The sequence below is a fragment of the Aegilops tauschii genome, chromosome 7, assembly GCF_002575655.3.
Source record: "Aegilops tauschii subsp. strangulata cultivar AL8/78 chromosome 7, Aet v6.0, whole genome shotgun sequence".
Classification (NCBI taxonomy): Eukaryota; Viridiplantae; Streptophyta; class Magnoliopsida; order Poales; family Poaceae; genus Aegilops; species Aegilops tauschii.
Window position 1 is genome coordinate 579380985 of NC_053041.3, and position 16961 is coordinate 579397945.

At 50.0% G+C, this 16961-nt stretch overlaps 2 protein-coding genes across 3 annotated transcripts; one reads left to right on the plus strand and one right to left on the minus strand.

Annotated features, from left to right (window-relative positions):
* Positions 1 to 2625: 2625 nt before the first annotated feature.
* On the minus strand, positions 2626 to 7304 carry LOC109745047 (BTB/POZ domain-containing protein At1g04390). 2 transcript variants are annotated; one of them, XR_012189738.1, is made up of 8 exons: positions 7080 to 7304; positions 6424 to 6550; positions 5809 to 6325; positions 5569 to 5699; positions 5060 to 5466; positions 3664 to 4931; positions 3297 to 3580; positions 2626 to 3177 (listed from the first exon to the last, which is right to left on the minus strand). XR_012189738.1 is itself a non-coding variant. In XM_020304214.4 (8 exons), exons 1-8 carry the CDS (start codon positions 7223 to 7225, stop codon positions 2733 to 2735), a joined length of 3060 nt encoding a protein of 1019 aa, XP_020159803.1. In that variant the 5' UTR covers positions 7226 to 7304; the 3' UTR covers positions 2626 to 2732. The 2 variants fall into 2 exon arrangements, 1 of the variants encoding a protein (XP_020159803.1); XM_020304214.4 differs by having other exon boundaries at positions 3297 to 3449; positions 3798 to 4931.
* A 1878-nt stretch (positions 7305 to 9182) lies between these two features.
* Positions 9183 to 15045, plus strand: LOC109745247 (probable LL-diaminopimelate aminotransferase, chloroplastic). Its single transcript, XM_040394790.3, has 10 exons — positions 9183 to 9217; positions 9281 to 9360; positions 9458 to 9525; positions 9623 to 9739; positions 10037 to 10099; positions 10802 to 10906; positions 10989 to 11039; positions 13661 to 13981; positions 14141 to 14347; positions 14413 to 15045. The coding sequence occupies exons 1-10, from the start codon at positions 9183 to 9185 to the stop codon at positions 14704 to 14706; spliced, it is 1341 nt and encodes a 446-aa protein (XP_040250724.2). The 3' UTR covers positions 14707 to 15045.
* The last annotated feature ends 1916 nt before the right edge of the window (positions 15046 to 16961 follow it).

Consider the following 16961-nt stretch of genomic DNA (forward strand, 5'->3'; position numbering starts at 1 on the left):
GATGCACATCTTGTCAACTTGATTCGAATGAGCAAATGATTCACACTCTTGTCATTGTTCAAACCAGCAAATGCATTGCTCTGCCGATCGATGGAGCTGGCATAGCGCTGTTACAAATGCAGGCAAACAGTGGGAGTGGCATTTCTAGGGCAGAGCAACGGGAGGTGGCGAGCCCCTCATTTTCCGTGCTTATCTGCATCGAAGTCAGCAGCCGTGGCAGGAGGCCAGCCACTAGCACTAGCCAGTAGGCGCCCGGTCCAGGGCCCATTTCATAGCTGAACAGGCCGGTCCAGAGCACTCAACAAGAGCTGAACCGCTCCGGCTTGATCTGGATCCATGGGCATCCGGTAGGGCACTGTGCCGCATGTGCTCGCCGTCTGAATATTCGCGCAGAGAAGAAATTTACTCCTCCGCCAGCGCCCTCAGAACTAAAATAGACACGCTGACACCAAAGCCTCCGTCCCCGCGCCCTGCATGCCCGTTACGGCATCATGGCCTCGCTCCGCCGCTGACATCCAACGTGGCCGCCGCGGGTCCCGTGCACGCTCCCGCGCCCATGCGGACTGACGCCGGGGAGGAGGCCCGCCATTTCCCTGCTCTCCCGAGCTTTTTAAATTCTGGCTTTCCCCCGCCCGGCCGTGTCCTTTTCCGGGGCGCCTTTCGCGCTCTGCGCCCTACAGCCACCCTTTGCCCCGCTCCAGGCTCTCGATCCGCTCCCGTGCAAGCGCCTGCCTCTGCCTGCGACGAGGACGATGACACCATGAGCCCCGTGGTACCGCTGGCCGCTTGCACTGCATCCCCTCGGCCATGGGGCAGAGCTGCCTCGACCGCATGCATGCGCGCGCATGCACGGGCGCGGCCGTTCTCGTCTCTCCTGGCTGGCTCGCTGCTGCTGCATCGGTGTGTGATGCAGTGCCGCAGCAGTGGCCGACGCGTGCGTAGGCCAGCGGAGGCACGGGGTAATGAGCGTGCGTGGCCCTGGGTACGATGGTACGTGCTCCGGCAGCCAGAGCGCCATTGGCGCGTAAGCGGAGGCCCGCCGAACCGTGCGTGTCGCCCGGCCGATGACCCGGATCAGATCGCGTCTGCAGGCTACCACACCGCGACCGCGGCTAGCCATGTGTGTAGAGTGGCCGGATGGGCGCACCATAGCCTAACCACCATTACTGTATGGCTGTACGCTGCGTGTACCGTGCTACGGCGTAGGTGCTACGACGCTGGGCTAGACTATAGTACTAGTGAATGGAACAGTCGGTTGGAAGGAACATGCATCCCTAGCTAGCCTCTCGGGGTCGCAGTCAATGGCGTGGTAGTACAAACACAATGCAGACCACCGCTGGATCATCTCATCTCTCGCTCGAACAAACCTCATTTGTTTGAGCGAGCAATGAGTAGGCCATGTGGCGCGCATTTGCGTCGGGCGAGCTAGCTGCCTGACCACCGGCAGAGATCGAGCCGAGCCCGCCCATGATGGCCAACGAAAGCCCTGTCGACACGAGCCTGGTTGAAAAGGTGAGAAATGGATAAAGAAAAGCGAGATGCAGGCAATGCAGGCAGGCAGGCGCACTCGATGGTGAGCGCCTGAGCCCTGAAATGCACATCTTGGCATCTAGCACCAGTACAGTGATGACTGAGCGGCAGCAACGACAAAGGGAAATCATCATGGCCTGGCGTCTGGAGAAGGCTGAGACTCGGAGGCAACAAAGGAGGCGCAGAGAGGGAGGGAGAGGATGCGGACTTGCGGAGCCCCGTGCCGCGCAGGCGCAGCGCTGCCGGGTCGGGTGCCCCATCATTTTTGGTGCGCGCCGGTCCGGCACTGTACGTCCGTGATGAGGCCGAGCCCCCCAGGCATGCACCTGTAGTACGTGCCCGGTGGTACGTCGCGTCGACGCCTCATCGCCTGCCGTCTGATGGCACGACGCGACGCGGCCCGTCTGATCTGGGATCTGACGGACGGCGAGGGGCCGGGGGCCGTGACTTCCTGCCCCGGCGCCGGGAGGCAGGGCCCTGCTGACCACGCGCCGGTCGACACACCCCCACAAGATCGCAACTAGTTTAATCTAGTTTTCTCCGTTCCGTTGGTTGCTCCGGTTTGGAGGGCGATTACGATTAGCCTTAGCCATGTGATGTCGCGGAGGGGGGCAGCGGGAGGGGGCTACTTGGGCTTTGTTTATGGAACCCTACCCTGGTTTTGGTTTGGACTCTAGCGCGCGTGTGGCGGGGCGCGGCGGGGGAGGACAGCCTGTACTTCCCGTACGAGCTGGCCTCTCCTGTTGACTGACGGGCCGAGTTAATCCCATGTTGCTCCCGAGTTGATTTTCTGTTTGTTCGTTTTCCTGTGATGATTGATGAGAGATCCGTGGGTTATTCGGTTGGGACTAGTTTAGTCCGTTGGCATGAGCTGAGCTGAATGGCACAGTGCGCTAGCGTTGATCACCAGGGCGGAGTGATTAAGTGTCCGTTGTGATGATCCGCGAAAAGGAAAGGGAAAGAAAATGTGCCTGTTGCGATGAGTGCTGCGATGGATCGGTGCGGCGTGTGCCTGTCAGTGGGTCGGTCGGGTCGGCACACCTCCGACCCCCTGCGTGACCATGTGCGCCATGCAGGCAGGAGCAACAGCTCTGGTAACCCAGGCAATAATACACTGCATATTCTCTGTGAAAAAAGGTATGACAGCATCCCTGTATCTACAAAGCGCACTGTGATGTGCATTCAGATCCATGCAGTACCATTCAGTTACCTCCGCCCCCGTGCTGCGAGTACCGGACGTACTCGGTCCGCAGCATGTTGAGCAGCTCCTCGTCGAGCCGCTCCAGCCGACCGGAGTCCCGCAGCCGGGGGTACAGGTGCGCCACGCTGCGGACGCCGGCCTCGACCATCTCCCACTGGCCCAGGTTGGCAGCGAACGCGACGAACTCGACCGCGGCGGCGCTCGTGCTCGAGCCCAGGAGGGACGAGGCCGCCGACAGGCTCTCCTCCTTCACCCCCTCCAGGAACCAGAACTCTGCCAGCGACGACAGCTCCGCGTAGGCGTTCAGGTGGGAGCGCTGCTCGTCGCTGCTCAGGTTGTTCCACCGGCAGTCGAGGGCGACACTGGGCAGCTCGCCTGAGTAGAACCAGTGGACTAGTTTGTCCAGCGCTTGCCACCCGAGCGGAACCCTGATGACGTCCGAGAAGCTGCACAAGAAGTTCTCGTCAATCGCATGAGGAACGCCGCAACACATAGCCTTTGTGAAAATGTTGGCCTAAACCGTTTGTACTTTGTGCTAGTATTATTAAGGACCAAAAGAGCTTACCTCTCGTGCATCCCGGATCGAAATAATGCCCGGAGGTAATCGCAGCTCATGATCAGCACGGTCTTATGGCTATGAACGTGCGGGGTTGACAATTGGCACGGCCCATGGTCACACTTCATTTCCTCATTTGACTGAGCCTCCAAAATTATGTCCCTGGATCAATACACATAGAGAAACAATTCATGGCAAGCTAATGAAAACTAGAAAGAGCAAAAGAACGGAAGGTATCTATGATCTGCTTCGAGGCTATAATCTATGACAAAGAAAACTCTACAATGTACTCCCTCCGTCCCATAATATAAGAGCGTTTTTGACACTACACTAGTGTTAAAAACGCTCTTATATTATGGGACGGAGGGAGTAGAACAAATGTAACGAATTTCAGCAAACGACAGCCACCAAACATTGTAAGTACAGATAATCTTAGGGACAACTAAAAAGAACATGGTGTTTTGCTCAAAGGTTGGAATCAACAAACTAGGTAATTTAAGGCCGACTTACGAGAATGAATGCTCAACAGGTCCAAGTGCAACAGTAAGATCATATCTGGTATAATCGGAGTTCCATCTGGGTTGCTCTTTCTGAAGCATTTCTGCCAATGGTTTCAGGTGACAATACTTCGCAAGTGTCCTTACTGGTTTAACAATGTCATCACCTACCATCACAAAACCAGTATATGTGTACTCCAAAATCTTCTTCAAGGCGTGGCTATCTACACGATCAGACATTTGAACTCGGTACACTGATTTTCCCCATTCATCTTTAACTTTTTCGTCACTGCCAAGTAGACATTTTACAGATGGCAAAAGCTTAGGACACCTTGCTGATATGATGGCTGTGTGAGCATTTATAGATTCACCATCTGAAAGCAAAAGTTCCAGATCAGCTAGATCGTTATTATCTAATGCACTACTCATCTTCCCGCCCAACTTGCTTGGAGAACCGCAGAGGCCAAACAAACTCAGGATGTGTGCAATATAGAGCTTCGGTCCAGAACTCAAGCTTTGACTTAGAGCACGTTGAAGAACTATAAGAAAATCTTCGGTATACTGATCTCTGCAGTCATGGCACAGAATCCCAACATCCAACTTCCTCTTACACTGAACACAAACTAAAGTAGTGCTCCTCAGAAGATTAAACAGCCCAACAAGACCGTAGTATAAGACTATGTTTTCACCCTCCCACTCTTCACCGAGATAGCAACAGCATGAACTTCCTTCAAAACAAAAATGCAGATGGGAAGTGACTTTTGACCTCGTAATATGTATATTATTGTGGAGACATTCCTTGATAATGATGGACAACACATCAATAGGATTCCTCTTGTTAAGGAGATTATGGTAAGGTCGTGACAGCACCAAACATGCGAGGTTCATGAGGTTGGTCATAATTTTGAAACTGTCAAAAGATGTGGCAACACTTCTCGTAGTATTTGATTCTAATGATGACAACAGAACGTTCAAATAGCCGTCACCCAAATATGGAAGACCTTCTGAAAGTTTAAAACTTGCCTCATACTGAATATATCCATTGGGAGAGAGAAGCATCATCAGAACTGCCCTCAAAGCCGGCTCCTGCACATCTTTGGATAATGTCATGGGGCTGCTTTTGCGCATAACATCTGTGGCCAGCAAGCTGCACACCAAGAGCAGGATGAAAACATGAATAGCTGCACACCATTCTCCTGCAAGTTCATTACGGTACAGAAAGAAAACTATACTACAGCAAATTAACTCTCGAGTAGGATAGTACCTAGTACCTACCAAGCACAAGATATCAGTGCGTGCAAGCTATGACCTTTCCCTTTCCTTACAGGATGGTGATCCTCAGTGCAATGCACCACTAGATATCCAAGTATATCCCAGACGTATGGATGTATATCCATGAAGTTTTTGGAAACCATATCAAATAGCTCATCATCGCACAATACTTTATCACTTTGATGTGAGGAGAGGCAGCGACCGGTAAGAATGCTATATAATACTTTATCAATGGCATTAGACCAAAAGCATTGATGATGATTCCCAGCATAACGGAGCACCAGCAGTGCAGTACGACACCCCTCTGTTACTAACAATTTATCATCCTTTGCACGCATTGCATCGATTATGCCTTCAACAATAGGCTGGCAGCGTGAAGTCATTAACTGACTACAGCCCTTCGAAGATCTCTGCAGATGATAAATGCAATTTTGATATTAGTTAAACAGAAGACATTACAATTACAATTCATATGTTAGATTAGTTACCCAAACTGAAGTGATGTAACTCACCAAAAGAATATGGCAGAGTTTGAACGCTTCAATCCTAGTACTACTCGGATGGGACGTTCCCACGAGCTCACAAATCTTAGCCATTAAGACTTTGTTCTTGAGAAGGATCATAGCTCCATGGCCACATAAAGCTGAGTTGCAGTTACAAATGTTCAGAAACACAAAAGGAAGTAAAGTAGAAAAAATATATTTCAAATATTAATATTGAAGTCAAAGAGGAGAATTACCAAACAGATGTACCTAAAGCAGCATACAGCCTAAGAACTTTAGCAACAACCGTTGTTTCAGTGGCAAGACAGTAATGTGCTAACTTCCCCATCAGGTTGCCATTACTCCATACATGGTATCTTGAGGAAGGCCAAATCCACAGTATGGTTCTTAGCAGTGATATCATCTCGGTCAGATAACTCAGTGGATGGACATCAGGAGTGTAACTCTGCAGAGCTGAAACAATACTTGCAACTGCATTGGTTCTCTCCAAGGTTTCCAAAATTTCTGCATGAGTTGAACCTCTCGCCGTCACTAGGCTATTCAATATGCAATTCATCGCCCTTGCACATGAGATAGCTGTAGGTAACTGGTGTGCCGACAACTGGCATGAGAGGGGCGAAACAATCTCCAAAATTGGGTATTGCCGAATCGAATTGCCTATGCTGGAAACTAACTTTGAGCTCACATCTGCTGCTTGGATCAGAACTGAAACGTTCTTTGTCTGAAGAACACCTTCCAAGAGTACGAGAATATCCGAAATCGACTCCTGGTTAAGAAAACAAAATGGTCACAACCAAGAGCGCACGATTTTAAAAAAACCATCTAATACACACAGTTTACTTCAGCAACTGACTCCCAGCTTACCTTTATAGGAGGAAGCCGCAGCATTTCAGTTGACAAACAACCGAGAAAAGCAGTCACTGCTTTGATCGCGTGAGACTGAATTCCAGCATCAGTAGACTGCCATTTTTTTGCACCGTGGCCATCAGACCTAACATGATGAATAATACAAGAAATCAGAAGATGCATATTTTTTTCCCCATTCAAGGCAAAGGCGAAGGCGGGTGGCTGGTGCAGCGGCAATTTAACGGTTGCTGACATTCTGCTCCTAACTACTACGTCAATCGGTGGCTGCTTCATCTCATTGTGCTTTGTGCTGTGCCCCTTGGTGGATTTTGTAGGCTGTGGTGGGGCATTTCAGCAGCGAGATCGGGGTGCTACTGTTTCTTGTGGCTTCCGATATGAACCGGCCTATCGCCAGTGCCTCTGCAACACACATATGTATGAAATCGCAGCGATACAGACCCTCTTTAGCCCTCAAATTTTGCTTCGGGCTACTCTACAAAGCTATCACCAAGCTAAGATCGTCTAGGTTGCATCCAGCCCTACGCCGCCAACCAGCAGCCAGCTAAATATTGCTTCTCAATCTATCCAAGGAGAATCTACTCTGCCCCTGAATCGGGGAGAAGACGGGAAATCGAGGCCGTGAAGACGAAGGGCGGGGAAGGCGGGGAAATTACCTGGCGAGGCCGAGGGAGAGGGCGTCGTGCAGGCGGGCGCGGAGGGAGAGGACGCGGTCGGTGAGGAGATGCTCTCCGGCGCCGCCGCCGCCGCCCTTCCTCCTGCTCTTCTCCTTCCCGGCCACCTTCGAGGCCGCGGGGCGCATCGCGTGGGGTCTCCGGAAGTCTGGAGGAGGAGGACTCCGGCCGAAGAGACGAAGCGGAAGAAGAGAAACGCAACTGCTCGACTGTAACTTCAATGGGCTGGATCAAACAGATAAGTGTTTCGTGGGCCAAATCGTAGTGGGCCTGGATCCGTGATCCAATGGGTTGGCGATTTTTTCCCGCACGCCCACCCTTCTTCCCCGTGGAGCTTTTTTTTTTAACATCAATACACACACAAGCGCTCATATACACACGCACAGGGACGGAGCTGCCTTGTAAAGATTGGGGTCAATTGACCCCAATGGAATCAGCAAATCCTTCAGAAACTAAGTACTAATCACTATTCATTAATAGAAGATGACCCCACTGTTATAGACATGACCCATTAAACTTTTCTTCTAGCTTCGTCCCTGCACGCGCATACACTTACTTCTATGAACGCACACACGCACACCCTACCCCTATGGACACCTTCGAAAACTGAGTCGGCATATCATCTTGAGATTTACAAAGTCACCGTAGGCGCCTCGTCGTCGACGGGAACGTCTCCTCCCACTGAAAGTGCATCGCCGGAAATCCTGAAATAAATCCAGGAATAATGCGAGCACCAGGACTTGAACCCTGATGAGCTAAGGATACCACTGTCCCTCTAACCATCCAACCACAGGTTGATTCGCCGTGAGAGCTATTTATCTCCTTAAGCGAGCACAAGGGAGTGCGCCTAGCCACCTGTGCTAGCCTAGTGTTTGTGATATGTAAGTAGGATGACAGTTGTTAACGCGAAACAAGCCGCGTTATTCATTGTTTATTCTTCGTTTTATTTTTAGTTTTTTTTGTTTTTCTCTGTTTTTATTGGGTTTTTCTTTTCTTTCCACCTTTGTTGTCTTTCTTTAGTTCTTTTTCTTTTTTCTTCATTTTAATACTTTTTGAACATTTTTAACTACTTGTTCAACATTTTCAAACACTTGTTCAATATTTTTAAAATTCTAGTTCAACATTTTTCAAATGTTTTTGTAGAGTGTTTTTTCTAATACATTTATTTAGATTATTTTGAAGTATAACAAAAAGTAAAAACATAAAAAGGAAAGAAGTAAAAATATAAAACAGAGAACAGAAAGAAAAAAAACGAAAAAAACGTGGCTGGAACTTCCCGCGCGGCTCGGCCGTGGCCCATGTATAGCACGGCGACGCGAGAGGCTGCCCTCATCTCGCGTAACGCGAGACATACGGGCGCCTCCTCCCCATCTTCTCCGCCGCCGTCCTTACCTCTGACTCGTCCCATTTCCCCCCGCCCCGTTCTCCGTCTAGTCCATCAGGGCGGCGACCAGGTAGGAATCCGATCCCCTCCCCTCTCCTCTCCCCCCTCTCTATCAAATTTGTACATGGCAGCGGACAAACGCGATTGCTTCGGTTCCAGCCGGGTTACTTCAGTTCTGTCTCTGCTCTGGCCAGAATCGATGCTTTTCATGAATGTTGTGGATAAACTGGATGCTTGTGAACTTATTTCGGAGATGTATTGCATATTTGCATTGCTTGCAATGGATAAATTTGAGGAAGATAAGTGCACAATGGAGGTTAAGATTTGCATAGCATCTGTAATTTATTTCAGGCATGCATTGCATTGTCTACCATTGATCATACGCTGTGTAGTTTGTTTATTTGTTAGTGCGTTGGCGAGCCTGCCATGTATTTTCTTCAAACATTTATTGCTGGAATGTTATAATCAAATGTTGAAATATGCTCTCTTTTTTATTGCTGGAATGTTATATTTATGTGCTCAAATGTGTTATTTATATGTTATATTTAAGTGAGCTGGTGCACTCATCCGACCCGACACAGCTCGGCCAATCTGAGTGCTCTCCGGGAGGGCTAAGCTGGTACTGATTCTCCCTCCTCATCGACTCACTGCCGCTGATGATGACGGGAACTACCGCCTCACCCGCCACCAAAGCCACTGCCATGCCCTTCCTTTCGTCCTCTTCCTTCTCTCTCAGGTACCGTACTGCGCGCTTCGGTAGTTCAATGAGTTATTCTGATGACTGGTGACATGCTTGCAGGGCATCGAAGTCGAGCAACCTTTGGCCGACGAGAAGGCTGCCCGTTAATGTACGCTGTGTCGGCAGCTCTCCGGCCGCCGGTACTTGTACTGTCCTCTCTCTCCAACACCCTGCTTCTAATACTTTCAAATTCCAACCTACTAGTAGTTTAATAAAAGATTATGCTTTCTGATGAAGCTTACACAACAAAGGTTTCACGGAATGCGAACATAGCCAAGCTCCAAGCAGGCTATTTGTTTCCTGAGGTATAACTGTGCCGTCGTTCTTTGATTTTTGTTCTTGTTGATGCTATCGTATTATGGATTTGGGTTTTGATAGTGGTGATCTCTCAACTTCATTCAGGTTGCCAGAAGAAGAGCAGCTCATCTTCTGAAGTATCCTGACGCAAAAATTATAAGCCTGGGAGTAGGTGACACTAGCGAACCCATTCCGGAGGTCATAACAAATGCCATGGCAGAGGTATCTCATCATTCATAAGAAATTGCTATTGTGTTACTTTAGACTTGGCTGATCTCAGGAAGTAAGAAAAATGAAGACAAAAGCTCATTTATTTGAAACATGTTTGTAGATGTAATGCATGGCGCACATGTTCATTCTTTTTTCCCATGTTTATTTCCTTGTAAAAGTCACTCAAATATTCAACACAGTACACATCTTTGCAGGAGTGGACTAAGAAAGTTCAAATGTTCATTCTGTTGCATAATTTCTTTTTTGCGATCCATTATTGTTCTTTGACGGGTCTACATATAAACACAGAGAGCGCATGCTTTGTCCACAGTTGATGGCTACAGTGGTTATGGAGCTGAACAAGGTGAAAAGGTAATATTGCATCTCACCACCATCTTAAATGGATGACTTCGTAGGAAGCATGCAATCAAACTTATCTAACTTTGACTTGGAATATATGTTAAACTATTTAGATTGTTTATGTAAACATAGTATCATTAGATTGGTCAGAAAAATATTTTCATGACATCATCACACTTCAATAATATCTTGGTAACATATTCTTATGAAAGGTAGCTAGTCCTGTTGGAGGGCTGGAGGCTGTGCACATATGACCATAACTAAAATGCCATATATTTCCAGTTACTAGCGCGTAACCTTTTTCTGTGAATCCATCAATAGACATCATTAGATGGTTAAGAAGTGTGTGTAACTATTTTTAGCGCCTGCTTGTAAAATTGGTCTGGTCCGATTACAAATTATTCAACTAGGGCAGGCGCTATGCTAATCCATGTAGGTTTAGTAACATCTAATGGCATCTGAAGCTTTGTTCATTCTGTTTTTGAATTCTTAATTTCATGCTTTAGGCTTTCTGTCTTGAGAGATCCACAATGTCCTAATGGGCTGATATTTATCTTTTACTGGCCCATCCAAATACTTGCCTGACTTTTGATTTTGCCTACAGTGAGTTTGAAGATATCTTTTCAGTGATATGTTTGGCTTTTTTTTTTTTTGACATGCTCTACCCTAAAGTGTTATTTCCATCACTAAAAAATGGTGAATTGTTTTGTACAGAAACTAAGGGCAGCAATTGCTGCGACCTACTACGCGGATCTTGGTATTGAAGAAACCAATATATTTGTCTCTGATGGCGCCAAATGTGACATTTCTCGTCTACAGGTTCAGAATGCCTCTTCTCCCCCCTTTACTTTATTTATCACGTTACATTGTCGCTGATAATTTTTGTGCTCCAAAATTTCAGCTTCTATTTGGATCTAATGTGAAGATTGCAGTTCAGGACCCATCATATCCCGTAATAAAATTTTGCAATTGATATGCAACTTCAGTTGTTTTCCCCTTATATATTTGTGATTCTCAAACCTAAGTGATGTTTGCGGTGATATACTTACTGTCTTTTTTATCACCTTGTTATCATGTTAACTTAATTTTTGTGCTGTTGTAGCGAAATTAATTGGTAGAACCAGGGATCCTACCGGACCTACTCCGTAGGTTGTAGGGGAAGGATGGAGGAGGGCGCGGCGATGAGCGGGCGCGCCGGCGGCTGGGCGCCGTCGCGTAGGAGGAGGAAGGCGGCGGCGGCTAGGGTTAGAGGCGGCTAGGGTTCCGGCTCCTCTGGGAGCCGAGCAATAGGGATAATAATATTCTTATTGCTTAATTTCCAAAAAGAGTCTTACAGCCTATATTTATAACCTAGATAACTTGCATAAGAATTAACCTAAGATAACTTGCATAAGAGTTAACCTAAGATAACTTGTGGGCTAAGATTGCCCGGTGGGCCTAGCTAAACCGGCCATAACACTTCTCCCCGCCTGCACAAACAGCTCGTCCTCGAGCTGTAAGGTGGGGAAGCGCTTGCGGAACTCCTCGAGGCGATCAACCAGCGTCAAACACCTTCTCGACAGCTGGGGCGGCCAGGTCGGCGGTGACGGCGTCCTCCGGAATGTAGTCTGCAACCTCCAGCTAGAAGAGTCGCGGGCAGGCATGGCCGGGTGTGTAAGGCTCATCGCAGTTGAAGCACAACCCTTGGCGGCGACGCTCGAGTAGCTCGGCTGAGGTGAGCCGGCGGAACGGGCGCACCGCGGTCGCGGCGAGGGGTGCCGCAGAAGCCTGCGCAGGCCGACCCTGCGCGGAATCCGGCCCGGGTAGCGACCCAGCGGTCCGGAACGGTGATTCCTGCTGGATGGCCACCGCGAGGCGCTCGAACGCGCGGGCGTAGTACATGGCCGACTGGAGATCCTGGGGTCCTCGAAGCTCCACGTCCACGCGGATGTGATCCGGAAGTCCACTGACAAAGAGGCCGGCCCGCTGCTGCGCCGTCACACCCGACGCATGGCATACCAGGGCCTGGAAACGGTCGGCGTAGTCCTGCACCGTGGAGGTGAAGGGAAGGCGGCCGAGCTCCGCTAGGCGGCTCCCGCGAACCGGAGGCCCAAAGCGAAGGAGGCAGAGCTCGCGGAAGCGCTCCCAAGGGGGCATGGCGCCCTCGTCCTGCTCGAGGGCGGAATACCAGGTCGGTGCCGCGCCGCGGAGGTGGTACGAGGCGAGCCAGGTACGCTCCGATGCGAGGGTGCGCTGCCCGCGAAAGAACTGGTCGCACTAGTTGAGCCAGTTGAGGGGGTCCTCCGTGCCTTCATAGGTGGCGAAGTCGATCTTGGCGAACCGCGGTGGCGTCTGGGTCGGCGGGCCATGGCCGACCGGCTCGGCGGTGCGAAGCAGTGATGATGACGGCACGCGGTCAACGGTGGGAAGGCCGTCGTAGGCCCCCGCGGAGCCGGACGAGGCTCCAGACTGCAGCGTGGGTACCGGTGGGTCCCCGGCCTCTGTGTAAACTAGCGGTGGTGACGTCCCGGTTAGCCAGGCCGGGATCAGGGACGGTGACGGCGGAAACCGGACCTGCTGGATCGGAAGTCCTCCCAGTGTGGACTGGCCCAGTCCGGAGCTGGGCGGCGGCGATGGGAGCTGGACCGGCGCGGGCGGCGCGGTTGGCGCGACTGGGGCCGGCGCGGCCACTGCGGCGCTGGGCCGGGCGCGGGTGGCACCGCAAGAACCGGCGAGGGCCACTGTGGCCAGGACGGTGCTGGGTCGGGCGGTGGCTGGAGCGACGGATGGGCCCCGGCGATCGCCGCGGGTACCGAGTACCAGGGCAGGTGCAGCAGCGGCGGGGGCCCGCCAGTGTAGCCCACCTGGAACGGCAGCAGAGGCGTCCCGCTCGGGCCCGACGCGTTCTGGATCGGCCAGTGCATCGCCGGGTGGCTGTAGGCGGGGGGCGCAGCCGGCGGGGTGATGTGCGGGCCGGCCAAGTACAGGGAGATGCCCTGGACGGCCGTCACGAGGTCCCGCAGGGTGCTGGTCATCTCCTCCGGCGTGAAGACGGAGGTTGTCGGCGGCGCAGAAGTGACGGGGGCCGGCGGCGCGGAGGTGATCGGGGCCGGCGGCGTTGGGGACCCGGCAGTGGTCATCGGGGCGGTGGTGATGATTGGCAGCGGCGGCGTGGGTGTTGATGACGACATGATCGAACCCGAGTCTCTGGATACCAAATTGGTAGAACCAGGGATCCTACCGGACCTACTCCGTAGGTTGTAGGGGAAGGATGGAGGAGGGCGCGGCGATGAGCGGGCGCGCCGGCGGCTGGGCGCCGTCGCGTAGGAGGAGGAAGGCGGCGGCGGCTAGGGTTAGAGGCGGCTTGGGTTCCGGCTCCTCTGGGAGCCGGGCAATAGGGATAATAATATTCTTATTGCTTAATTTCAAAAAGAGTCTTACAGCCTATATTTATAACCTAGATAACTTGCATAAGAATTAACCTAAGATAACTTGCATAAGAGTTAACCTAAGATAACTTGTGGGCTAAGATTGCCCGGTGGGCCTAGCTAAACCGGCCATAACATTAATACTATGATACTTCCATTTCAACAGGTATATGTTGATTCAAGTGTTATCATGGGTCAAACTGACTTATATCAGCAGGATGTTCAGAAGTATGGAAATATTGAATACATGAGATGCAGTCCTGAAAATGGATTTTTCCCCGATCTTTCCAGTGTCCCACGGACGGACATCATATTCTTTTGTTCACCCAACAATCCTACTGGTACTGCTGCATCTAGGGACCAGCTAACACAATTAGTCAAATTTGCGAAGGACAACGGTTCCATAATATTCTATGATTCTGCTTATGCCATGTACATATCAGATGACAGCCCGAAATCCATCTTTGAAATTCCTGGAGCAAAAGAGGTGGGCCCTATTTTTCAAGATTTAACTTCTTCATACCATCCTTTGAAAATTTTAAAGAGTTTACACAAAACGTTTAGTGCCAGTGTTTTGAGCATTACATATTATTTTCATCCAATATGACAAACTAGACCTGTATAATTATGGTTTGGTAATGTGTAGGTTGCCATGGAGACCGCATCTTTCTCTAAATACGCTGGATTCACTGGTGTCCGGCTGGGTTGGACTGTGGTCCCTAAGGAGCTCCTTTTCTCTGATGGGCATTCAGTTGCTAAAGATTTCAACCGTATAGTCTGCACTTCCTTCAATGGTGCATCAACCATTTCTCAAGCCGGCGGTTTAGGCTGCCTCTCTCCAGAGGGTCTAGAGGTAGGGTTTCCGTGCTTTGTAAATCTTTACATCGACCGCTTCTTCTCATTCCAAATTCCATGCAGGCTATGCAAGACGTTGTCGGATTCTACAAGGAGAATACTAAAATCATTGTTGACACGTTTACATCCCTCGGGTTCGACGTCTATGGTGCCAAGAATGCTCCCTACGTGTGGGTGCACTTTCCCGGCCGTAACTCTTGGGATGTCTTTGCCGAGATCCTTGAGAAGGCACATGTGGTTACTACTCCTGGCATTGGATTTGGGCCTAGCGGCGAGGGCTTTGTGAGGGTTAGTGCATTTGGCCACAGAGAGACCATCATTGAAGCTGCGAGGAGACTGAAGCAGCTATACAAATGAGCATTGATTCAACCCGTGTCATTTTCTCCTTGGGGAACCAACAAGAGCCCAGCAGCATTTGGAACACAAGATTTGTTTCTCAGCTACTGGGAAGTGTCCGAACAGAAACAGCGTGTTGTTTTTGCTCCTCTAGGTGTTGCTCCATCCGTAACCATTTAAATTTGTCTCACATCTGCTCGGTTCCTGATGTGTCTGCGTTGTTGCCGTCACACTTGTATGTCTAAGACCGTCTACAATGTAGCCAATCCAAACTGGGTAATACCCACTTCACTCCAAATTTTCTTTTGTGTGATGTGTTGACATTATCTGTGTTCATGACAATTTTCTTTTGAATGTGCACGGCTCTACTCTGCTTCACCTGTTGCTCCCTTGGATGGTCTTATTTGTCACAGGAAGCACATGACATTTTGCATGGCATGTTCACATAGTCGAAATCGAGTTGTGAGTTTCATTATGTCTTTCTTTTCAGAAAGCCCAGCCAAATCTACCCCCGCCTTCAATGCGCGTAGTTTAAACATTACGCCTGTGGGCACCTCAAAATTAACTAGCAGAGAATTTTGACTGACGCGAGTTGGCACATTCTGCTGGGATGCAAGGTCTTGCTAGAGCTTCCATGGCTGCCAACTCAGTTGCGAATTTCTCCGAGGTGTGCGAAAAAGGAAGAGTTCCCTCCAAAGACATCCGGACTGGAAAAAGTCAGGCCGAATCAGATAAGGGAGCGGCGACTGATGCATGGTTATAACTTGATGTTGAGACAATCTTCATTCCATGGTTATAGCTTAATGTTGATGAAACCATAGAACAAGATCGCATTGTAGTGCGACTAAGAGAATGACGGTTTATTCATCAACGCTAGCAACGACTAATTCAATCATGCCGTGGCATTCTTTTTTTTTTTGCGAAAAAAGCATCCATAACTATTGAAAAAGTTCATTAGAAGTGATAAAGTATCCCAAACATAATACAAATTACATCGAGGTCTCTGGACCACCGAACGACCACTACCGCCATCAGAACGTGCCGTTGTCGTCGCTCCCCTACTGCAGTCGGCCTGGACTTGTCGATGACAGTCGGGAAGTCTTCGTGCACGTGCCCCTAAGGACCACCGCCCTGGAGCCGCAGTCGTCGTCATTAAACACATGAATCAATCTGAAGTGCCTGATATCAGATCTCGCCTCGCACACGCATGGCGAGAAACTATAACCTCACCGTCCCAAGGAGAAGACGGGGAATCTACGCCGGAGCTCTGTCGGTTCCGTCCATAACTCCATATAGACAAATTCGAGGAGGGTCGGAACCCAGAAGACCAACGAAGACGAAGCGCCGCCATCCGCCTGAACGCTGCCCTTTGGGGACTAAAAACCCTAACCTAAATTACTAGCTGGAGCCGAGGCACCAGAATTGTGGTTAGTTGGATACAGAAAGCCCAGCCAAATCTACCCCCGCCTTCAATGCGCGTAGTTTAAACTTTACGCCTGTGGGCACCTCAAAATTAACTAGCAGAGAATTTTGATTCACGCGGGTTGGCACATTCTGCTGGGATGCAAGGTCCTCCTAGAGCTTCCATGGCTGCCAACTCAGTTGCGAATTTCTCTGAGGTGTGCGAAAAAGGAAGAGTTCCCTCCAAAGACATCCGGACTGGACAAAGTCAGGCCGAATCAGATAAGGGAGCGGCGACAGATGCATGGTTATAACTTGATGTTGAGACAATCTTCATTCCATGGTTATAGCTTAATGTTGATGAAACCATAGACCAAGATCGCATTGTAGTGCGGCTAAGAGAATGACGGTTTATTCATCAACGCTAGCAACGACTAATTCAATCATGCCGTGGCATTCTTTTTTTTTTTTTGCGAAAAAAGCATCCATAACTATTGAAAAAGTTCATTAGAAGTGATAAAGTATGCCAAACATAATACAAATTACATCGAGGTCTCTGGACCACCGAACGACCACTACCGCCATCAGAACGTGCCGTTGTCGTCGCTCCCCTACTGCAGTCGGCCTGGACTTGTCGATGACAGTCGGGAAGTCTTCGTGCACGTGCCCCTAAGGACCACCGCCCTGGAGCCGCAGTCGTCGTCGTTAAACACATGAATCAATCTGAAGTGCCTGATATCAGATCTCGCCTCGCGCACGCATGGCGAGAAACTATAACCTCACCGTCCCAAGGAGAAGACGGGGAATCTACGCCGGAGCTCTGTCGGTTCCGTCCATAACTCCATATAGACAAATTCGATGAGGGTCGAAACCCA